We start from the raw sequence: 25,732 nt of genomic DNA, 5'->3' as shown, positions 1-25,732 counted from the left end.
TACTTATTAACTCTTGCACACACAAAAGAAAGGGAACAAACATTTTAATTTGAGGGAGTGACTTGACAAATGTTTTTTGGCTGAAGGTTTGTGACTATAGGGATCAATTTATAATTTTGGAGGTGAATATAGAAAAAGGTGTTGCATCAATAAGAAATGCTGCAGCAAGGATGAATTAATGACAAGCAAGCAGCCAAGCAGGCAAACAGACAACAGTGCCAATTGTGTGATATGGCAATGTTTGAATCAGCCCCCTCACCCATAAACTTTTGACACTGTGCCTGATTCACTGATAATTCTGCATAAGCAGCAGCTGTTCTATTCTATGCACAAGCCAAAAAATATAGTCCTTTTAAGCTATTTATAGGCCAGACTATTGTATTTTTATACACATACTTCTATGATGAGTTATGCTAGGAGAATGTGATACCTATCAAAGGCTATCCCATACATAGCAACAGATGGGTAGGTGTTCAGCATATTCCCTGCTGCCACCTCTTGCAGGAATGAGCTGTGCTAGGAGAACGAAATACCTTTAAAAGGCTATCCCATGCATTGCACCTAACGGTTATACAGTACATGTACAGTACATGTAAAGCATATTCCCTGCTGTCACCTCTTGCAGGAATGAGCTGTGCTAGGAGAACGAAATACCTTTAAAAGGCTATCCCATGCATTGCACCTAACGGTTATACAGTACATGTACAGTACATTTAAAGCATATTCCCTGCTGTCACCTCTTGCAGGAATGAGCTGTGCTAGGAGAACGAAATACCTTTAAAAGGCTATCCCATGCATTGCACCTAACGGTTATACAGTACATGTACAGTACATTTAAAGCATATTCCCTGCTGTCACCTCTTGCGGGAATGAGCTGTGCTAGAATGAGACACCTATCACAGGCTACCTCATACATAGCAACAGATGGGTATGCATTGAGCATTAGCTCCCTACATATATGCAGTAGGTAGTCTTGTCATAGAAACGACTTCTAAGTAGTCTGTAGCATACCTTCAGTGCCAATATGGTGTGGTAACACAAATGCAAATATCCCCCAAAATATATCCCAGATGATATCAACTGATGAGAACCTATGATATCATATTTGCTCCTCTCTCATGTGAAGATGGCAGTCTTGTTATGAGACATCTACTGTAGAATGCATTGTATGGCATAGCACATACAGTACAGTACATGTCAATGACCTGGGACTATAAATGTGAAAGAATTCATTGCAAATCATCAAACCCAAACGCAACCAACTATCTCTTTAAAACGTACACATTTCATGCGAGTGTAATCCCACTGTTTTGATATCTTCATTAGGTTTTGTAGTGATGAGTCATTAAAAATGTTCCCCCACCCCCCCCCACCCCAGTGGTGTGAACATGTGAAAAATGTATCATATTTATATGCAAATCCTTCACAAGGGAGCTTCCCCTATGACAAGGTCAAAAAACTATAAAGGCCAAGTATTATAAACAGCTGACAACATTAAAAAATCAACAACCTGACTAAAAGCATGTTTTGTCTGAAAATAATGGACATTACCATGATAAAGATATAAACATCTTTAAAGCTCATGGTTTATTAACACACACAAAAGGTTAAATGTGTTCCATTTTTTCTTGTAAGTTGAGCAGAGCAATAAAACCAGCATGTAAGATGTTTTCCAAGTAGAAATCTCATAAACTTTCACAAAACAAAAGTGATTTAAGAAAAAGAAAAAAAAACATCTTGTTTATCCTGTTTACAGTAAAAACCAATGTTGACATAAGAGTGATATGAAGATTGAACTACCATCTAAGAAACAGCACATGAGGCCAAAGATCTTTATCCACCGTAACCAAGACGTCTGAACCTTTCGGTAAGAATTGCACATCAACAAATGCCTCCAGTATTCTCAAACTCTTTCTTTTTTTGTTTTTTTTTTATTATGATCTTCAACTGCTTATTTCTAATACTCAAAACTTGTTTTCAAATTGTTAGGCATAATAAAGTCGTCTGTCTGACATATCTTTCAAAAATTCTACTTCTACATTTCGGAAAAAAGAAACAACAACAAAAACAATCATAATCATGAATAATTTTTTCTTTCAAATTCTCCTTTTTCTCTTGAATATTAACAATGTGGTTTTCTTTCATCTGAGACCCTGATAAAGCTTTCCTCTGTACATGATCTGCAGCAGCAAGAAGATAGATAGGTCAGGCCACCGCAATACTTCAACTTCTTTTTTGCTATAATACCAAAATAACTTGCAGCAATTGTTTCTACCTGCCTTTGTTATTTATTGCATCAAGTTTTCGTAACTGCACTGGTTCTTACGCCCATTGGCAGAGATGTCCACTCCCTCGTTCCCATAGAGGCAGGGATATGGTGGAGTGGTGCCTTTAGAATCAAGATGGAGCACAGGCTTCTTGTTGAGTCAAATCGTCTTCATCATTTTCATCTTCTTCGTCGTCCGAATCTGAAGAGTTGTCATCGTCGCTATCAAGCAGATCGTCATCTTCTTCTCGTGCCTGAGAAAACAAAATGAACCGCTCATTAAGGATTTATTTACTACGTTCATGCTATGGTGATGTCAATTGTGCTCAGATGCACAAGCTGCCAAAGCTGCGATTGAAAACAGGGAAGTTACCAACGGAGGGAAGTTACCAACGGAGGGAAGGCTGGCGGTGCCATGGTCGGATTACGTACAAGGCACAAAACCTTGAGACACGACTCACAACAGTCAAAGATATATACATCAGAAAAAAATCATTATTGTAATGATGCAATGAATAACTTGATGAATGACAGAAAAGCACCAAGCAACAATAGGCAACATGACAGACAGTAGATTAAAGATGCATCATGGTGACTGAATAAACCATAGAAAAGCAAAAACAGTAGTGTGCAACTCACTGAAATGCTAGCGCTACTACTGGTGTCTCCATGGCGACGGGGCCACTAAAACTCATAGAGACAGCTTGTCAAAGCTTCGTGGAGTTAAATAGGACCCATGATGACAGCCCCATCTGTTTACTTTGTTCACCACTGGACAGCCCCATCATGGCTGAAGACTACTGAACATGGCTTTCACACACTTTACTTAACTCTTGAATCGATAATGGTATTTTAGACAATTCAATCATTGGTTCCCGCTGGCACAAAAAGTATACAATTTAGCAGTGTGCAATAAAGCACATGTATGCTTTAAACAGGATGAATATCGTTCAGAGCAAATTTAAATGGTCGCCCAGTCGTTCAAGACGACCAAATTTCAGTTCCAATTTAACCAAAGCATCAGCTATGAATGTTGTGTGAAGGACAACTCGTTGTTTGCATTGTAATTGGTGAATACCTCCAAATAGGTCAATTGACAGATTGATATCAACCCCCACACCACCTCCCCCCTCCCCCAAGGCTGGTGTTTTTTTTTGCCAAACCTTCTCATCTCTTCTATAATGTAGAGCCATAATGATCTTTGTTAGTTTGCTACAATCTTTTCAGAAAAATTTTCTGTTCAGACAACTAAATGAGTAAGGGCCACGTCCTCGGAAGACAACCAGGGAAACAGGCTTATTTATTTGCATCATTTGCTTATTATTGCATTTAATAATTTGCCCTGTGTTTTTTTAGCTTTTCTTGATGACAGTGCCTACAATATGCAATGCAAACACTACTGTAGTAAGTGATTTTGACAGCTACAATAACAATGTAACAACACTTACGGCAATATGGTAAGGTAAATGTCAAATAACTGTCCGCCTATTCAAGAAGCAACCACCCATTTGTTATGCCCGGGGGGGGGGGGAGGGGCAGCTAGATGTTATGTGATTATGGCATCGTAAGGGAGGCATCAAAGGAGAGGCATCGACCATCACCCCTTTTGAAAAATTTGGGGAAATGGTGGGCATTAGATGAAAAATGGTGCTTTCGTCTGAAACAATGTTGAAGAGTTTTCAACTGTTTAGGTGACACATGTACGTTGTAGATTTAACGTACTATAGGCCTGCAAGGAATTTTTTTTTTTTTTTTTTTTAATATTCTGCCTGTCATGAGCCCACCAACTTTTATTACTGTAATATCAATACTTATAAATGTAACTCCTGTTTTCGTTTTTTTTTTTTTTTAAACAAATTCTGACACTTTATTCCTTTCAGATATAGACTGGCTAAAGGCCAGCTTACTTTTTATCTTCCTCTAAATGCAACTCAAATCATCTTATGTGTTTACTATTGAAAACATTCATTTTCGTCTCCTTCTTGTTTGCAACATTCTTTGCATTTTTTTTCTTTTTTTTTTCTTTTCCTACCTGATATTTTGTAACTTAGGCAAACAGCTTTAGAAGCTGGATTTGCCACCTTTGATCCTTTTCTCCACCTATTCTTCACCTCAGGAAGTGTCAAGATGTAAAATGAATCATATTGACAGACATAACAAATACACGTTTTGATTGAGCACTACTGACCAACCGATACATCTTAACTTTCAATTTAAAATCTCTTTTGAGCGTATCTTTACAAGCTAAAAGCTTTGTAGTTATCAAAAAAGAGAACTCTCACATCACTGTAAAATCAGCATCAGAGTACATTCCACAGAAATCAATCTCTAAATTATTAACTTATTTCCAAGTGGAGTGCTAAAGAAACTTGAGTAGAAAACTCTGTAACAACAATTTTTAAGGTTAAATTTATGAAGTTTAAAAATTGGGTTGACATGTCTTAGAAGAGGGAGGGCCAGTAAATACACTTATTATGGCAGGCACAGTGAGATCAACGGGATAACCGGTGTTGTCTTCGCTCCAATAATTACCGTCAGAATAACCATTGCACTGGATAATACCGTAATAATTATAAAGCCCTTCATTTTATGAACTTTACCTCGACTTCGTTCTACGGCATCAGAGGTCGGATTTGACACACGGCTTGACTGAGGGAAAAGTCGCAAATGTTCTCAGAGGGAAACTGACGGATAATGTTCGGGCACGTCAAAAGTCATTCTCCAAACACATCTTTTAATCGAGCTTTAATTGATTTTAATAATTAATGCATCCTACAGCATTAGCAGTTCCTAAAGTAGTTCGGAAAGTAATTTATCAAGAGTTTTTGAAAATCATAAAGATGAATAGAACATGATTGAAAGTGATATTGAGGTGAATTTTCCCTCGCTGAGTTGGGCTGATTAAATTCATCTTCTGATCTAAGCACATCTTAGTATATCTTATTTATTTTCTTATTCTTTATATTCTTTTTAATGATACAGGCAGAGGAAAAGAGATAGGAGCTTATGAGCCTTGTTTCTCTTGTTTTATGGTTTTCAAGTCTGAAAAGTTAAGGACTTATAGGCATTTGACATTTAGCAGAGAAACATAGATCTTATGGTTGAGAGCATTCTGAAGAACTGAAAAATTAATGTTGAACTCTGCCAACTTACATGGTAAAGTAGATAGTACTTTTACTTCTGATTCTATCCTCTTTACATGTTAGACAATGGACAAGAGCAGAGAAATTAAATGACAATTCAGAAAATTAATTAGAATTCGAACCTGAGACCTGCGGGTTACAAGCCCAGCCCTCTTACTAAAGTTCGGAGCTGCCCAGACCTTACGTTGGTGGTGATAACCTAGATACAACCATTGCTTTGCACTGAGGATATGGAGGAGTCAGAACCACCATAGCTCCCATACCCTGTACCCAAGAAAGTGGTAGGGAGGGAATTGCATGACAAATTCAGCTATTTATAAATTATTTATAAAATATTACAAATTTAAAACTTGAATAAATACTTTTAAAAAAAAATTAAAAAGTATTTAAAAAAATATTTAAAAAATATTTATAATTATATTGTATGTCAGTGGTAAACTGACTGGGGAATGGGTTTTTTTTAGACCATGAAAAAGGGCAAAGAAAGTTAAGGCTTTATATTTTGTCAGGAAGACTCTCCAGTGACTTATAACAATGATTTAATAGATTAATCGGTTAACTAATTGGCCACCAAAGACAAAAGTAGAACTGCCAGGGGTTTGTGAAAAATAATAATATACATAAGTTTCTGATATTTATGCGTCCATTATGATAGTGTATCTTATTAACATTTACAGGTAATGTCACAAAATGTGAATGGATTGGAACAGTTATTATAAGCGAACTCTTATCTTTTGAGTTTTAAACCCAACTGCTCAAGAGGGACCTGTCTGTTCTTCCAGTTGGGTTGCGTTGTACATCAAGGCCTCGCTTTGTAAAGAGTATGTTAGATAATGCTGTGACGAGGTACCTGACTTGTCCGAGACTTGTCACGGAAATGTCAAGCTCAAGCAAAGACGAGGATATTCATGCCCTTGAACTAATAGGAAATGATTTCTAGGATAGATTTGGTTAAAAATTCTTGTTAAAATGATTATTTAACAGATAGCTTTAAGTTTTTATCATTCAATGTTTTTTTATCATTATTTTGCTTCTTTACAACCATTTACCTTCACAAATTAAACATTCCCTCGCTCCTCATCAATACAGAATGCACACTTTTTTTCCACTTTGAAAAATGTTAACTAGCACTGCAAACTTATAGTACAAGTCTAGATTATTTTGGTTATATGAACATTACGCTCCAGGAGTTGCAACCGAACTCTGCCTTATACTTCAAGGATTTGTCACAGGCTCACAGAACTTGTGACATAATTGAAGGAAAAAAAATTACATTTCCTTTCCAACATTTGTATGGCATTATCATAACGCAAAGTATGAATTCATGAATATTTGCACAAACAAAATTCATTATTTCTAATAAACTTCAGCACATTATCATTTAAGATCAAACCACTCAAACCTCAATTTCTGTGGTTTCTTAAAGTTGAAGTCCTCACTAGTTTTACATCTGGATACATTTTCCACGAATTAAGTGGACTTACACACTGGAAGTGGACTTACATAGTGCAAGTGGACTTACATAGTACAAGTGGACTTACACACTAGAAGTGGACTTACACACTAGAAGTGGACTTACACACTAGAAGTGGACTTACACACTAGAAGTGGACTGACACACTAGAAGTGGACTTACACACTAGAAGTGGACTGACACACTAGAAGTGGACTTACACACTAGAAGTGGACTTACACAATAGAAGTGGACCTACACACTATGAGTGGACTTACACACTATGAGTGGACTTACACACTATGAGTGGACTTGCTTTGATGGCTTCCATATCACGTCTACATCCTGTTCCAGACTTGTTGGGTTCAAAGCTGTCGCCACCAAAACTAGTCAGTCCTAAAACGCTTTATGCGTGACCTCAACCCCCCAAGAACAAACAAATCTGCATTGTTTGTGATTAGTTGTAAGTTCATGGCATTTACCAACCAGGTATTATGCAAATCACGGCCAGAGCAAGTATGGCAATCCCTCTCAGTATGATATGAATATTCATTAGCAATTTAATTTGTCTTTACTCAATTGCAAGTGACGTGTGGCTCTTGGAGCTTCAGTGAAATGCATAGTTATGTACAGGATTTTATTATCAAATTTAAAAACAATTAATGCTAGCCAAAGGAAGTATTAAACAGAATGCAGAGAATTCATGTATGTCAACAGGCATTTTTACTTATGGTAAGCACATAGAAAATGTCCCCCCCCCCTCACCCCCCTGCTGGTAAATTTTACTTATTGAGAAAATCATGACCATCTTAATTGATCTATTCATATATGGTAAATTTCCAAGAGAAAGCTTAGAAACTATTGTACAGTTAACTGACAGAGACTAATGCAACAGCAGCAGCTCAGAAGCCTTCTGAACATTAAAGTTGATAAGATCTTCAAAGTATATACCACCCACAAAGCAGGTTTTTGATAGCATCTAAGATGCAGCAACCAGTTCAATTTCATTAAAAAGCCACAACCCGCTACCTAATTGACAAAATACCAACCTATGAATATTTAAAAGCCAGGAGATGAAATAAATCCAGAACTATATCAATCATCTTACATGAACAAATCTTGTATTTTAATTAAGAAGTCTTTGAAAAGGATGTGGAAGCTCTAAACTTTATAATGGAGTTGTAACTCTGAGCTGTCGTCCAGTCTTAGTTTGTGTTATACTTCCACACACCTGGAAGGAAACACGCAATATATATAAGCAATCTTTATGATCACTAACCATTTGACTTTATAATATTCCAAACTTTACCGGGAGCTTTTCTCATATTTTGTCTGTGTATTAGATTGGACAGTCCACTAGTCTAGTCACATTTATTGATGAACCTCAGCTATTTCAAGATCATTTTTCTCAAAACTTAAAAATTGTATAGTCCAAGTATAACCTGGACTGATAGTGCAATGTTTTCTCATTTCAGGTTAGACTACCGGTTTGATGAAAATAGCACAACTCCACAAATACATTAAGTAACACAACTCCATACATAGATATTGCTATCAATTAAAAATAGCACAACTCCACAAACACATTAATTAGCACAACTCCATACATAGATATTGCTATTAATTAAAAGTAGCACAACTCCACAAATACATTAAGTAGCACAATTCCACAAATTACATTAAGTAGCACAACTCCACAAACACATTAAGTAGCACAACTCTATAAATATATATTGCTATTAATCAAACGTAGCACAACTCCACAAATATATTGCTATTACTTAAAAGTAATACAACTCCATAAATACATATTGCTATTACATACATTTTCCTGTTACGTAAAAGTAGTGCTCACAAACACATTTTGCTACTAATAAAAAGTAGCACAACTCCATAAATACATATTGCTATTGCACTAAAAGTAGCACAACTCCACAAATACATATTGCTATTAGATAAAAGTACCACAACTCCACAAACGAATATTGCTATTAAATAAAAGTAGCACAACTCACAAACGCATATTGCTATTAATTAATATGCAAGAGTGCAGCAGACATGTCACCTGCCTCTGAATCTGACCATTATAAATATAACTGAATCTGCTAGTAATGCCATAACTTACCTCTGAATCTGACCATTATAAATATGACTAAATCTGCTAGTAATGCCATAACTCACCTGTCTTCTATTGGACCGCCGTAAATGCTGCAGCAGAAACATAAACATCTGACTTTCCAGCTGGCTAGGCTCTCGGTTTCTCTCTTCCTCTCGTTCCAGACGATTCTTCTGTAACGTCTGGCAAAATGAAGACATTTAAGCAAAATGAATAAATGAACTCATTGTTTTAGAGTTATAACACTTTACAAGGAGTGTTAGCTCAGTGGTTAAGGCCGGTGCCTTCCAATCATAAGGTCGCCGGTTCGAGTCACTCCAAGATTAATGTATGTCGTCCAGTTACAGAGTTGTTGACAATTGACAATTCATAATCATGGACGTTAAATATGAATGTAAGAGACTGACTTCGGTCAGCTTGCAGCTTTGATAAGCCAATGAGGCTTCTTCGCAAGTTCCTGCTTGCAGGAGGGTCTAAGATACATACACTCTAAATTTTATTTCACAAAATCAGAAGACTATTCCATATACAAGATGATGCCCACTTTACATTAGCTTAACACTCTGTGGAAACCAAGAAGCACACTAGTATGATGGGTTTGCTTCCTTTTGAGCTTGCAGCCTTGATCCACTAAACGATTAAGTGTTTCACATTTCATGCATTTTATGAGTGGGTTTTTAAAACAATTTTGTACCAACTTTTGCTAATAATTTGCTTCAAGGTTTATGAGGCAGAGCTAAGATTACAATTGGCAAGTGGTATCATCAATCAGCAGTTTTGTGTAAGGATAGACACTACACAAATTCTGAGTGGGCTGCTAGATGTAACACAATGTCCCCCCCACCTCCTTCTCCCCTTGTCCCCCCCCATCACTCCTCGTCTCATAGCTCTCTCCACCCTTTTTTCTCCACACCTTTCTGTCTTTGTCCTTCTCCAGTTTATTCCCTCTCCTCTTCCCTTAATCCTCCCTTTTTCCTCCACTGTTTATCTCCCACCTCTCCTCTTCCCCCTGTTAGTTTCTTTCTTCTCTCCATCACTTGTCTACTAATCCCCTTACATCTATCTCATTGTGTTCACCATGCTCATTAACCTGTCTGTATTCTGTGCGTGGTTTGTCCCTTCTGTTACTGTTACTTGTCATTTAGCCTTGAAGAAGATCCTGCTAGGATTCGAAACGTCAGGCCAACTTACTTTTACACAATATACCTGCCGAGTATATTACTCAAATTAACGAATACATATGATTCATCTCAAGACAATTTTCTAGATCTTTCCATCGAATGAAGGTTCATAATCACGTAACTGAAAATTCTGTTCAGTTTTGAAGTAAAGTTTGGTGCCTCAAAACTTTCCACATCTATCAAATGTTACATTAAAATTGGACCGTTTGCAACATTTTGTCATATTTTCCTTCATTTATATCAGATTAAACCGTAACAGTCCATCTAATGGACGGGGAGCAAACAGTATTATAAAATATGAAAACTTCAAGGAACTCTTATTCTTATCTAGTTACTGTATTTGCTTTGTTCATAATTCCACTTCGACCTTTCGGCAACTCCATTCTCAAATCAAGATGGCTCTGATGGCTAACGAGTGGAATATATTTCAGCTCTTGTTTTTATATTCGGCATAAACATCTGAAGATGGTATCATTAAAACAATCTTTATATACATGCTAACTAAAACCCACGTTACACAAGAAAACTCTTGTAAAATTTATCTTTACGACCATCTGAAAACAAAATTAACAGCCAGTAATAAAACAGGACGCCTGATGTCTATCTATGCATTAGACAACCGATTACAAAACTTTTTCCGAATATATTTGCAAATGAAATGAAACAATTTTTGCAAATTTATACTTGCATGCAAATGGTAGAGTAATGCTTATCAAATCTGTGATGGCATTTACATAAATAATATGAGCCTATATGAATTCATTTTGTAACCAATCAGGCTCCAGGATGTGTTAATAGTACTTCTAATTTTCGTCTGGGTTTTTTTTTCTGTAATATTTTTTGGGGGCAAATTCCTGAGTTCAATCATAACACCCTGCTTTAGTACACTCGTTTGTTGTGTGTCAGACATCGAATAATGGAGATTGACGATGAAGATGGCATAGGGGATGTCACCCCTGGGAAACCTCACATTGTGGGAGATGTCACACAAAGAGAGGAAAGTCCCAAACTGTACTGAGATGTCACATTAGTGATATGAAACATGAAATAAGGTGTCATTAGTAGAGAGCTGTAAACCGCTGAACGATGTCAGACGTCCAATGGAGCAGTCACATGGTTGAAACTGTCGCATGGAGTAATGTTTCAAAAAGGGGACTCTTGCAGAGAGGGAAATGTCACAAGTGGCAGTTTGCATGGAGGAAGGTGTCATATGTGGCATGATGTCATAGGTTGGTTAATGGCAGATGTCCCACTGGAGTGTTAATTGCAACATACATAGAAAGATGTAACTAGAGATTTCATACAAGGGAGGCTTCGGAAAACAAACTGTCATATAGAGTGAGACGTCACATATGAGATGACACACACATAGAGATGTCCCACTGGAGGGATATGCTACATACAGAGAAAGATCTCCTACAGATGGAGGGATATGGTGATGCTGTCAACTAGCTGGAGGTGCTGTCACCCAGTGTGGTGCTGTCAACTAGCAGGGGGTCCTGTCGCCCAGTGTGGTGCTGTCACCTAGCAGGAGGTGCTGTCACCCAGTGTGGTGCTGTCACCTAGCAGGGGGTGCTGTCACCCAGTGTGGTGCTGTCACCAAGCAGGGACTGCTGTCACTCAGTGTGGTGCTGTCAACTAGCTGGGGGTGCTGTCACCCAGTGTGGTTCTGTCACCTAGCAGGGGGTGCTGTCACCCAGTGTGGTTCTGTCAACTGGCAGGGGGTGCTGTCACCAAGTGTGGTGCTGTCACCTAGCAGGGGGTGCTGTCACCCAGTGTGGTGCTGTCACCTACTGTAGCAGGGGGTGCTGTCACCCAGTGTGGTGCTGTCACCTACTGTAGCAGGGGGTGCTGTCGCCCAGTGTGGTGCTGTCACCTAGCAGGAGGTGTTGTCGCCCAGTGTGGTGCTGTCACCTAGCAGGGGGTGCTGTCACTCAGTGTGGTGCTGTCACCAAGCAGGGGGTGCTGGAGGAATTTGTCATCTAGTCGCAGTTACCTAGAATTGTTACCACCATCACTTGCCTTTTTATGATTTTTGATATCCACAGGATCCTGAGCTGTGGGCATCCAGATCTTCACGTCATTATCCAGGCCGCTGGTAGCCAAGATGGGGGCGGTTGGGTGCGGTTCTAGACAATTGACCACACCTCCAACGTCCCCATGCATTAATTGCACAATCCGTTCGGTGTCCTTTGACCACAAGAATACATTTCCACAGTCGCTGCCGCTGACCACAAACTCGCTCCTGGCTCCATAGAAGTTCACACCTTTCACTGTGAATTCGAGTAAGAGAAAAGATGCATGTAAAGCTTTGCACATCTAGAGGTAAAGCTGAGCTGAAAGAGAGGTGGCCAAACCATGCCATACATGTAAATCTGCTTTCACTGAATTCCTAAACTTTTGTTCACAATAAATGCATTGCACTGTAAACTAGAGTCTTTAACTGTATAAAATAGCAAAAGAGTCTTTACACTGTAAAATAGCACATGAGTCTTTACTGTGTAAAATTGCACATGAGTCTTTACTGTGTAAAATAGTACATGAGTCTTTAAATGTGTAAAATAGCGCATGAGTCGTTCACTGTGTAAAATAGCACATGTGTCTTTACTGTGTAAAATAGCATGATTCTTTACTGTGTAAAATAGCACACACCACATGGTGCTACGTAACTAGCTATGTATAGCTAGTTTGGATTGCAAGTGTTTCGGTTTACTGTGCATCAAAATCCAACACCTGCGTGAACACAGAAGAAGAAAGATGTTCAAGCCCTCGGTGTGTAAAATAATACGCAAATAATAGACAACAATAGCACTAGCATGTCACAGTTAGCTAGCCAACATCTTGAGTTTGGACCCAAGGGTATGTTTGTGTTTTTATGCAGCCGGCCAGCAATCATAAAATTTTGTAATATAAATAACTCTGGTAAAAAATTTTGATTATCCCGGTAGCGTAAAAGTGTTTTAGGGGAAAGCTGCAGGGGTGTGGCGGTTAAAGTGTCCGCCCCTCGACCATCTGGGTTCCCGGTTCAAAATTTCAGCAGTAATGATATCCTCTTGACCCGTTTCAAGATTCCTGCTGTGCAGTGTTGTTGGGTGGAGACTTCCATTATTTGGTATTTCTGGTTTCCAAAGAACTTTGTTCACCATTAGCTGCACTGCAGTGATGATGAATGGGTTGCCTCCATCTACCCCCAGTGTTTGAGAAATGTACTCAGTTACTAAACTACACTCTTGTCTGACAGATGAGGTAGTTTAAATCGAGTTCCCAGGAGCAAGAATGGGTTGTTGGGACAATCACACTCCCGCCTCGTAATCTTCTGAGCACGCCATCTCATAGAGAAAGTTTGATATCAACTGGTCTTTCATCCACAGTGACTTGGAAAGGGTCTCAAACTAAAGAACTTACGTTCAGGTTACTCTTCCTAAGTACAGAGAGATATGGTTTACAGCCTCCATTTGAAGTCCTTGAAACAAAATGGCAGCCGTGCAGAGAAAATAGCCCACTATCAAAACTAGCAAGTTACCCTGTAGACATGTTTCCAACGGCAACAATTTCCCAGGCATCTCACGGATAAATGTTTAATACTTTCCTTGACAGATCATCTTTCAAGACATAATGAAAAAGTATTAATACATGTTTTGCACGACTCAAGCCAAATGCCACATGAATATTTCAAGACATTAATAAAGAGAGGCATGGCATCTGCTATTGATAAATTATGACAAGACGTAGGTGCAGTAAATCGTGGCCTCTCTAAATAAGTCATAATAAATACCCGAGATTTCAGATTCTGACACTTTGGCTAGAATCCTAGCAATGTCATGATTATTCGATCTTGTTTGATCATGTTTTATGACCGTGAAAATGCTAAGGGTATATTATATTAAACAGATATTTAGGAAGTCTGCAAACTACATAAGGCAAAGTGGAAAGTGAAACAGGTTTGGCCGACTCCTATACCAGCCTGTAGTGGTGTTATTACCGTGCAAGTATAACAGCATTGTTAGTATGACGCATGCACATAGAATTCACCTTGGTGTATAGGAGGTGTAGGAGGTGTAGGTGTAGGAGGTGTAGGAGGTGTAGAAGAAGTATGAGCATACCAAACTTGCAGTACTTAGTATCGATTCTAGATTTCTAAAATGCCTTGAGTTTCAGTACAAGTACAGGGCTATTAGCATGATTGTGAGTACAAATCCTCAATTTGTCGCCGTTTTCCCACCATTTTGACAAGTACATCGAGTTTTTTACATTTATTCACCAAAAAGCAGCAAACTTTAGAGCATTAATTGGGGAGTAATTGAGTAATTCTGCATATAATGAGTATAGTGTCTACCGAGAAATTCCTCATTTAATATTTATCGCATACAGTGGCCCAAATCTACTTGTTTGAATGCAACCAATCAGTGAATAGCTAACATGTTCATTTATGAGCCATTGCTAAAAGTCTCAATACGTGTTGGCTGATTAAATTCGAAAACAAACTTCCAAAGTATATTCAATGTTTCTTATTCTAAATGTACTTTGAACAGGTGGGTTTAATGGAGAAAAGCTGTAGCAATCGAAAGAAAGAAATTTATTTTCTGTTGCCCTAATGGCGCATATGATTAACGGTAAAATCACTGCGACCGCCCATATGTTCATGGTCATTACACAAATGTAACTTATATATACTCATTCCTCTCCACTTTTTTTACCCAATTCCACGGAGGGAACATCTGAAAACACCTGTTTATTCATTGCAAGGGAAAGAAATGACACAATTTTGTAAGCTACATCGGTACAAGACCAAACAAGACCAAGACCAAAAGAAAGATACTATTCAAGAGAAGAAACCTAACACAGGCTAGCCACGAAAGTGAAAGTAGTCGAAGGCCTAACGGTTGTAAACAAAACAGAAAGATTTGATTGGCGCATGATCTGTTGGGTGGGGCTTGCGAATTTTGATTGAAGTGTGTAGAATCTACGGGTTTCGTTGATAAATCTGGCAAATTTTATTCAGCTCAAATTGTTTAACGACAGATAACTCAATAAAAATGATGAATATTTTTATGAAAATTGCATAGAAAGGTGTCTTTTGCACTGAGCCTTTAAGTGGAAAAGGTCAAAGTTTAAATTGGGCAAACAAACATTGAGTCTTTAAAATAGATTTTTTTGCAGCAATCCAAAAAATTTGCGTTCGTATCACAGCCATACACAATGTACACAAATAAAGCATGGTGTTGTAGTACATATTGGTGTATTGTGTTGCTTACGACCCTGGCAAAGTCTATGAGGTTCATGAAACTTAAATATTCATATTATGGGCGGGATTTGTTGCGATCCATACGGGAAATATCTTCGAGTAAAAACAATGTTCAAAAGTTTTTATTCCAACATTTGAAGCTAGATTTGAATAGATAAGCTAGTTATGGCATCGTGGGGTCAATGAGATTGAGAAAATCATAGCAAAAGACACAAAAAGCTGTTTTTTCTTTAGCTTTTTTTGGTCTAACTTTAATACCTGTGGCGTTATTCCGGTGTCCCTGGTACTTGTGGATGAAGTTAGACCCGTCTGAGTGAGTATTGTCAAACAAGTAAATATCATCATCGTTATAGCTCACTAGAATTTCTATCAAAAAAAAAGATTTGAAGGGAGGAAAACATAATGAATGTTTCATTGAGTAGCAGGATATGGATATGACTTAGGGAGAGGAATATAAAGAGATGGTTCTGAAATCAAGAAATGCTGACAACTGTGTAAAATAGCACATGAGTCTTTACTGTGTAAAATAGCACATGAGTCTTAACTGTGTAAAATAGCACATAGCATAAATAGCAAAGCTGTTGGTAAATCTACCTAAATCATTTAAGAATAAACAACGACAAAAATTGTTGTTCACTGAGAACCAACTACCAGAGGCAGTAGAAAAGGGCTCAACCTTGGTGGGGATGGGGTAGGAATGGGGTGGGGATGGGGGTAGGTGGGGGATAGGGGGCAGGAGTGGGAGTGGGGTGAAGTGTGGTTGGAAGGGGGACGGGGATTTTGGATGAGGGAAATACATTGTATGATTTTACTGCAAATTGATGAACCCCCACCACCCCCAACACCATGCCCCCCCCACCCCCCAAAAAAAAGAGAGACAAAAGGTCCTTACCTTGACCATCATAAGAGTAAACTGAGCATGTAATATTGACATTGTTGTCGTCGCTCATGAGATGATGAGGGCAGTATTTCTTTACTGGTGGCTCCGATTCATTCTCAGAGAGCTTTCTTCTGTCATATATTCTGTGCATAATTTAAGACAAGAAAATGTCAAAACATTATGAATAATGAGCATTTTGTTTTAAATGTAATAAATAACAAATGAAAGAAAGTAATTTAAGGAGAAATGAGAAAGTTGAGAATGTAAGGAGATAGAAATATGAAAAATAGAGCGAAGTGACAAGCACCACTGAAACTAGAGCTCTGATGATGCCAAACCCACAGGCATCAACTAAGCTTCATTGTAATAGAAGCATATCACAGAGATTCTGAGGGTAAAAATCAACTCAATGTGTTATCATTGTGATAAACCAACAGGCATCAACTAAGCTTCATTGTAATAGAAGCATATCACAGAGGTTTTGAGGGTAAAAATCAACTCAATGTGTTATCAAGGGTTTTTTTTATATCTGATGCAAACATGTGAACGTTGCATCCAAAATTGCTTAACTTAGTAGAGAGAAAATTAGAAAAGAAAAATTTTCAGCAGAATTTTCCTGGTTTCTTGGTACTGCAACAAAATCGCAAATCTTTGGAATGTAAAATATCTTCATATTTGTTAGGATCAAAACTTGCTGTTTTAAAAGAAAACATAAACCAGCATTTTATGGCTACAATCTTCTTACATCTTCTAACAAATTGTTCCAAAGTTTATAATTCTTTTTTTTTACCTCAAATGCTCTTGGGAGATTAAACAGAGAACCTGTAGCATATGTATACAGAACAAACAAACTACCACATATTGGAGCAAAGCACAGAAACAAAATAATAACCTGTGCTTGATAAACTTTCTAAAAATCTCAGTGTGCCTTAGTATTAAAAAATAGTTCATTGAATACAGAAAATTGAAAGTATTTTAGATAGTATAAATCATAATGTTTAGTTTCAACAACAAAAACAGAAAATTGAAAGTATTTTAGATAGTATAAATAATAGAGTTTCAGAATATTTAGTTTAAAAAAAAAAAAAACAGGATTTTTTGCCGAGGAAATGCCATAAGAGGAATTGAGGTGGGCATATGTGCAACAGCAGCAATGTTCACCAAAAAATTAGGATTTGATTAGGATTGCTAGCGATTCGTAAATGGAGATCAACAGACCTGAGATATTTATCTCTCCCACCAACTGCAAACTCGTTTTTGTTGGATGGGTTGATATGGATGGTATAAAGTGGTATTTTCTTCGCTCCTTGTTTCACTGTTAGGGCTCTATTAGAAATAAAGGAAACAAAAACAAATCGTAATAACAAATGTACCTCGATACTAGAAGTAAAGGTGAATAGGATGTAGTGTTGTAATGATGTGCGGATTTCCATGTCAATATCCTAGCCAAATTCCTCTGTTTTTTTCTCAAAATGATATCGCAAAATATTGGCCAAATATGACATCCTATCGACAGTGTCGTATGCTCTGATTGGTCGGTTATGTTGACGATGGTTTCAATACTTGTTAGTTTCAGTTTTCACACCCTAGAGCGTTATAGTTTTTTACTAATCAGCATCGGCTCGATTGTGAATTTAGGCAATAGACAATTTCCAATTATAAACAGGGTCAGGGTCAAATACCAGTTTTTACACCATATCATTTGGTGAGATTTTCAAAAGATATCGTATGCTAAAGTTCATATCGATATATGCAAATGAAAGCGCAATATCGTTGCAACACTAATAGAAAGGCTTCACTTTAGAAAATAGAATATTTAATTATCTAAACCAGGGGTGGCCACATATGTTGATATTGTGGTACACAATCCACAGGCTACAACACATCAGGAGGTAAAAACTCTCTGTGACAAAATGGGAAACATTACATTAAAAGGAAACTAAAATATCAGGCAGGTTTTCATCTTCACATTCTAATGGAGGTGACAATATATCCTATCGCAAGTACGCCCTCTATGTATCAAAACCTCGTAAAAGTTCCCTGCATTATTGTTGAAACGTTCAGTGAAATTCAATCAATTTTTTCCCCGATGGGAGAGGAACATATTGTAAGCAGCCTGGTGAAAGTGACATGTTTAAATATCTGTTTTGAAATATTAAACAATGGAAAAATTTATCAGCTTGTACCAAAAGTGAACCTGAAGCAAATAGGTATGATGTCATATTTCCACAATGACAGCAAAATGTTTTGTTTTTATATTTCATTTTTTTATCTTGGATTGGACAGGGGGTTCCCACTTCACCTAAGAGGATGATAATTACAAATAGCTGTGTCACATTTGTATGTTGATGTATCACAGTCTTTGGGTAGAGCATTAAATGTCCAATTTGAAAGAAAAACGAACAAATTTGTCGATTTTATGACATCACACCCGTTTGCTTCAAGTTTCACTTTCCGGAAAAGAATGTATCAACTTGTAATGTTCTTAACTCGAAAATGGTAAGTAAAAACTCAATGTAAGGGGTACTTGAGAAGTACTGTAGATCCTCTTTCATCAGTCCAAGAAAACTGTTCACCTGGACCAGTGGCGGAGCTAGGGGTATTGGTAAGGGGGGGGGGGGCGATAATGGTCTGTAGTGGCGCTTTCGACTTTATCTAAGCGGAGCGCCACCACAGGTCGGCGCAGAGCGTACAGAGATACTCCCTAGATCGCCGGATATGACCCTTTCCAGGCCTTGCTAATTTGCAGATAAACGAAGAATAAATAGGTGTCATCGCCCATTTTGTCAGAAAATTACACCAACAAAATGTGACAAATGTCAATAGGTATTTGAGAGCACAATAAAAAAGTCAATAATCGCGAATAAGTAAAAAGTGTTAAAAAGCTGAAAAGGGCGCCAGCAGTCCATTTGAGTCCGTCAGGGGGGGCATCCCCCCCCCACTCTGACTGTATGGACGCTCCGCCACTGACCTGGACTATCCTTGCAACTACTCACTTTGTTGGTTTTGCTTCCCTAAGGTCAACATTCCACACTACAGCATCTTCACCACAAGACATAAAGATGACCGGTGAATCCACCTCCAAGCCCAACTATGAAAGGTCAAGAAAATTACATGAGATAATGATTCATTAAAATCCAATGCAGACTATAACAGACTGCTATACATGTCAGTAATTTGTTTATTATTACATGAACAAATAACAATAATAAAATAAAACTGTTAGCAAACTGCTTATCCACTAGAGAGCCTGTGTAATAGAATGTGTAAAAGTAAGTAGGCCTGACGTTTCGATCCTAGCAGGATCTTCTTCAAAGGCAAAATGACAAGTAGCAGTAACAGAAGGGACAAAACACTCATAGAATACAGACAGGTTAATGAGCATGTTAAACACAAAGAGATAGGACCGGAAATGTCAGGCTCTCTTACCTTTACACAAATTACAACAATTCAAATAATTACCATCAGTAGAAGGCTGATGGTTTGGGAGTCATTACAGAATGTAGAGCCTTTAGAACTGATGTATTTCCATGACGATAGTGGAAGAAGTACTGTATACTACCTATAAAACGCTCTTCTTTATAATTCTTACAGTGTGCGTACTGTTTAATCCATAACACTTGTTTTAAATCTTACTCTAGCCAGCAGGGTCTCCATCTAACAACCTCTCATAATGTTTTATACAATGTTTCATTGCTGCTTATGCCACCGCCTTTATCCACTTAAACCTAGCACTGGTTAAGAAGCTTAGTTTAATTGAAACCCTAGTCTGTTTTCATTTTGGTTCACTTTTGCAGAAGGTCGGTCCTGCAGTAATGGAAGTGTCCGTCTAGTTCCATCGTGTCCTTAGTCTGTTTTAATTTCCGTTCACTTTTGCAGAAGGTCGGTCCTGCAGTAATGGAAGTGTCCGTCTAGTTCAATCGTATCCTTAGTCTGTTTTCATTTCCGTTCACTTTTGCAGAAGGTCGGTCCTGCAGCAATGGAAGAGTCCGTCTAGTTTAATTGTGTCCTTGGTCTGTTTTCATTTTGGTTCACTTTTGCAGAAGGTCGGTCCTGCAGTAATGGAAGGGTCCGTCTAGTTTCATCGTATCCTTAGTCTGTTTTCATTTCCGTTCACTTTTACAGAAGGTCGGTCCTGCAGAGGGATCAAAACATCCATTCGTTAGTACAATTCAACTGTGACCTTAGTCTGTCTTGGTTTCAGTTCAAACGTGAGGTCCTGTAAGGATCGAAACATCGGTTCTTTTACTCTACATGTTTATATCTGTTTACTCTGCAGACTGGTTAACTGCACATGCCAAGAATCTTACCGTATTAACTTACCTTGTGAGCCGGTGCTTTATGTTGTGCTACCCTCTTGGTTGCCTTGCAAACTCCAGTACTGGAAAGTTCACTGACCCGTACTTGACCATCTCGGGCACAGCTGACCAGGGTAGTATCACCGCTGTTAGGCATGAATTTAGCCTGCAATGTAAAAGTGATGGTTCCATGGATGGAAACTGCTCATTGCTCATGAATATAATGTTGATTAGAAGGAACAGGTACATTCTTAACTTTCTACGATCATGATATATATTTTTCGATCATTATGGGATAGATATGTTGGCTTTCTTTGCTTACAACTACACATCAGAGTTTACAAGCCGGCAGCACACTGCACCCTCTTCACCCCCTCCCCCCCCCCTCACCCAGATAGCAACCCCACTTAACTGGACAGAGCTCTGTAACAAGCAACAATGGGTCAGTCATGCACTGTGCATGTTCTGAAGCCTCTGGCCGATTGTGTCTTTGTCACTTTTTAGTAGCATCGAGTCTAGTCAGGGAAACAGCCGTTCAGGACTAAAGGCCATAGTCTTCAGAACATGCACAGTGCATGACTGACCCCTTTGTGCTTGCTACAGCTGTCCAGTTAAGTCACAATGTCACAAATCACCTGTAAGGAAACTCATTTCTCATGTGACCTAAAAGGAGTTTGAGATCATCATAACTACATTACGAACTGAAATACATTACAAACTCTTTAATATCACAACCCACCTGACCTTAACCTCCCTCAACCGTCCCAACCAGGAAATTAGTAGTTTTGTCAGCATTTATAAATAGGGTCCACTTATAAGCATCACTATCACCTTCTACTGTACCGTAATTAGCAACCTTTACTTACATTTTATTATGGTACATTCTTAGAAAAAGGATAATATTGTGTCAAGATCAGGAAGTGACCAGATCAAGTGATATCAAAGTTGACAAAGAGAGATGGACACCTTCAAACATTTCTCCCTTTGAAGGCTTCAAGAGTTGAGACATTCCTGATGGCCCAGTGCTAGTTATCACTTTCTCTATAGGGGGTGCAAAGATAGTGAGAGGGGGAGGGAGGCGGTTGCTTTCAACCTAAGACAATTAAAAGCCTGGGATGCACTCATCACCCATTGTGTTTAGATTCACGGTCCACAAACTACCAGCATGAGTTACAGGAAAATTTCGTTAGGACAGAGGGCCTCTTCGAGATATCTATCTGCACAGTAAGTGGAGGTAGCTGACTAACATCCATAGACCAAGCTAGCTTTCATGCTTCTCAGCTTTGATTCTGAGAGGAGGGGGATCCCGACCCACGGCTACATGTGAATGCTGATCCTTCCCCTGTTTCTACAATTACGGTAAATATGCACTTACCTGGAAGACATTTCTTTTGTGGCCACTGTCGTACACCAACACCGGGTCCTTCTTGGCCCAGTCCCAAACAGCTATTTTAAGGTCGTCGCTGCCGCTGGCCAATCTGTCTCCGCACTGGTTGAAGTGCAGAGTGTTCACGCACCCTTCGTGGGTGTCCAGAGCACAATACCGTTCAAATCTCTGGACCAGTCGAAAGTTGCCTATCGCTTGGTGGCTAAAAGCCCAAGGTGTCTTATATTCACCGCACTGCCGCTTAAAGTGGTCGTGCACTGGATGCCACAGGGGTGGCGGGAACTCTTTCTCCAGCAGGTTATCTTCAAAGGCAGTGTCGTCGTCATCTTCATCTTCTTTCTCTCCATCTGCCGCATCGTTAGTGTCATCCTCGTCCTCGTCGCTCGACATCAACACATTTCTACGGACTCTCCTCTGCTTCTTCTTAACTTCTAATCGATCTCCTTCTGCACCGATTTCATCCGGTACCTGTGCTCCCCCTTCACTGTCATGTTTCTCCCCCTCTGAGACAACTTTTGCACCCCTAGCCTCCCCACCTCCTCCCTTGGGATTAGTGGTGTCCGATTCAATCTTTTGATCATCGTCTGCGTCCATTTTGTCTTCCTCTCCTTTTGCTATCTCACTTTCACTACAATCTGCCTCATTTTCTCTACGTTTGTCTCCAGCTTCAGAGTTTAATAACAGGCCGCTTCCCATGTTTTCCAATCTGCATGTGTTGGTTTCGCCGTTCTTTTTGCTGCGTAAATTATCATCAGAATTTGGGGCAGTCTCTCCTCCTGGATCTTCATCCCGCATCTGTTCGGCATCTCGGTCAATTTCATCTTCATTTCCTACTTTGCCATCATCATCATCGTTGTTGGACGTGACAACGCCTTTATCATTACTTCCATGTTCTGCCCCCGCACGGTACTGTCGCCTCATCTCAACATCGTTTTTATCATGATTGTTTTCTGATTGGCAGTTCTTTCTCTCTGCCATGTTGCGATTCAGGTCATCTCTTGATTGCTGTAACTTCTATATCCACAATGTCCACAGAGCCAAATTACGAGCTGAAATGGAACAAAAATAAAACTGAAGCACCGGAACTAAGTTTTATATTGATGTTTCAGTTCATATGTACAATGTGAAACCTCAGAAACAATACCTAAATATATGGAGGTTATGTTGAGCAGCAAGGCTTTAACAGTTTAGTAAATGATTTTTGGAGTTTGCATCGACCTGTGCTATATTTTTCTATCTTCCAGTAAGGCATGTAAATTACTGTACAATGTTAAGCAGCCATTCAGTATGTGCATGCGGGAAACAGCTTAATGTCTTAAACCACACGCTACACTACATGTTGGTTGGCTATCTAGGTGTAAAGGCTACTTCGTCTTTTGCATGTCATCTATGGGTTCCCTTGACCCACTCCGCCATGGCCCACCCTCCATCCTCCCACCAAATTCCCGAGCAGTCACAATGACCTTTGTGATCTTACACACTGGGTCTGATCCCCATGATGATCTTGAGTAGGGGATCCAATCCAGATCTGATCCACTGCTATTTTCATGTGTGAACAAATCCCAACCCCTTAGGCCTAGCCCAGAATTTTTTGATCAATTTTCCTGTTTTTTCTCTTGTTGTTAAAGTGGGCAGGGGAGGGACAGGTAGTTTACATTCTGCTAGGCCCACTGTTACACAATGCAGAGTCTAGGCCATTGAATTTGAACATTCCAAAGCTATCAAAGTGTCATGGTCTATGATTCAGTATGGATAGGACAAAATAACTTACTGAAGCCTGAAGGTCATAAAGAATTTACTTACGCTATCACATAGATCGTAACTTAGGCTACTGTAGGCCATCTTCTTTTGTCTGTTACTTCAAAACATGGGCCTTATCAGTACTAAGACGTAGGAAAAGTGCTCGTAGCCTAACTTTCGAATTACAGTTGATGGGCAACGTTACTGAGACTATGCCAAGGTCCTAAACTAGGCCTAAGTTAGTCTTGTCTAGCCTATGGCAGGACTACGTGTTTCCTTAGATTGGAAGAGGACGGATGTTGTCTAAATTCATAATTATTTCGGTGGCGGCAGCATGTATATCGGTTTTACTACTGCAATACAATAAATGATTATTTTAATATCCTGGCAGTGTGAAAAAAGGAACAGTAATCACCAATAATTGCTCATCACTAGTCCCGCAGTAGTTGCAACATTAAACATTTTCTTTTCCTTTTAACCAGAGTTATGTTTGTTTACATCTTTTGTTTTGGGAGAGCGCCCTCTATTATTTTGCGAAAACCTTCTTGGGTTATTTTTTAACACGCGTGTCAAGCTGCCAGTGGTATAAGTATGGAACGCCAAAAGGTCTAGAGGTGGCGCTGCTACCCTAAATAGGAGGTGCTACTACATTTAACTCGAGGTGCTACTACCCTAAGCAGGAGCAGTGGCGGAGCGTCCATACAGTCAGGGGCGGATGCCCCCTGACGGACTCAAATGGACTGCTGGCGCACTTTTCAGTTTGTTACCACTTTTTACTTATTCGCGATTATTGACTTTTTTATTACTCTCTCATCTACCTATTGACATTTGTTACATTTTGTTGGCGATGACACCTATTTATGCTCCGTTTATCTGCAAATTAGCAAGGCCCGGAAAAGGTTATTTCCGGCGATCTAGGGAGTATCTTTACTCATAAAAATTGCTGTACGCTCCGCGCCAACCTGTGGTGGCGCTCCGCTTAGATAGTGTCGAAAGGGCCCCTACAGACCATTCTCGACCCCCTGACCAATACCCCTAGCTCCGCCACTGAGCAGGAGGTGCTACTAATTTAAACAGAAGGTGCTACTAATCCTAAGAGACGATGCTGCTGTAAAAGCTGCCCCTACTTCTCTAAATAGGCGATGCTACTATGCTACTACAACAGGCGGCCATGCTACTGTAAATTAGTGGCGCTACTACCATAAACGGAAGGTGCTAATTATGGAACGTCAAAAGGACCACAGGTGGCATTGCTACCCTAAACAGGAGGTGCTACTACCCTACACAGGTGGTGCTACTACCCTAAACAAGAGGTTCTACTACCCTAAACAGGAGGTGCTTCTACCCTATACCGGCGATGCTACTACCCTAAACAGGTGTTACTATCATGAACAGGGGTCGATCTATTTGTAACTACGAACCGTTTCCAAAGACAACCGCAGTGAAGGATAATGCCATTACAAATATGCTGGTTATTCTTTTGCTGATACGTACACCTGTCATTCGGCCGCATTAAAGAGATACAATATTTCAAACAAAGGTTAATTTTCAGCCGCTTAACGTATTTGAGAAAAGTTGGATACAATTTTCTGGACGGAAGTCAAAATGATATCATGAGAAACAAAAGACAAGGCTCTTTCAACCCATCTGCCAGTACAATGTTAAGTAAAACTAGATGCAATACTCTTCATGCCAAAATTTACCTGCCCAAGTTAGAGAACATCAACGTACTTGTATGCTATGTGAAAATCCTTTCACTGAGTGCGCGCTGCATTCAAAGTTTACTGGTGAAAGTTATATCGACCGGGAACTTCGTGAAGCTGTTGCTAGTTGCCGACCATTCTGGGACAGGCTAACAGAATAACATGTACAGAATTTGTGTTAAGTATTTCTATAATTATTTTTGTTTGTTCGCTCATCATGAGAATACGTAACTCTGAAAGAGTGACAGACGTAAGATGTTTAATTCCCTTATTTTCCGTGTATACTAGCTTAGAAAAGAAAGAAGATATAAAATACGGCG

At 39.1% G+C, this 25,732-nt stretch overlaps 1 protein-coding gene across 1 annotated transcript; it reads right to left on the bottom strand.

Moving 5' to 3' along the window:
• Positions 1 to 1,580: 1,580 nt before the first annotated feature.
• Positions 1,581 to 24,231, bottom strand: LOC139977548 (DDB1- and CUL4-associated factor 8-like). The gene is made up of 10 exons (XM_071986932.1): positions 24,125 to 24,231; positions 21,958 to 23,018; positions 20,608 to 20,748; positions 19,281 to 19,375; positions 17,503 to 17,610; positions 16,297 to 16,427; positions 15,663 to 15,770; positions 12,182 to 12,432; positions 9,044 to 9,160; positions 1,581 to 2,520 (listed from the first exon to the last, which is right to left on the bottom strand). Exons 2-10 carry the CDS (start codon positions 22,945 to 22,947, stop codon positions 2,398 to 2,400), a joined length of 2,064 nt encoding a protein of 687 aa, XP_071843033.1. The 5' UTR covers positions 22,948 to 23,018; positions 24,125 to 24,231; the 3' UTR covers positions 1,581 to 2,397.
• Positions 24,232 to 25,732: the final 1,501 nt, after the last annotated feature.

Source organism: Apostichopus japonicus, chromosome 12, assembly GCF_037975245.1.
Source record: "Apostichopus japonicus isolate 1M-3 chromosome 12, ASM3797524v1, whole genome shotgun sequence".
NCBI lineage: Eukaryota > Metazoa > Echinodermata > Holothuroidea > Aspidochirotida > Stichopodidae > Apostichopus > Apostichopus japonicus.
Note: the sequence above shows the minus strand (reverse complement) of the source record. Positions and strands in the feature narration are given on the sequence as shown.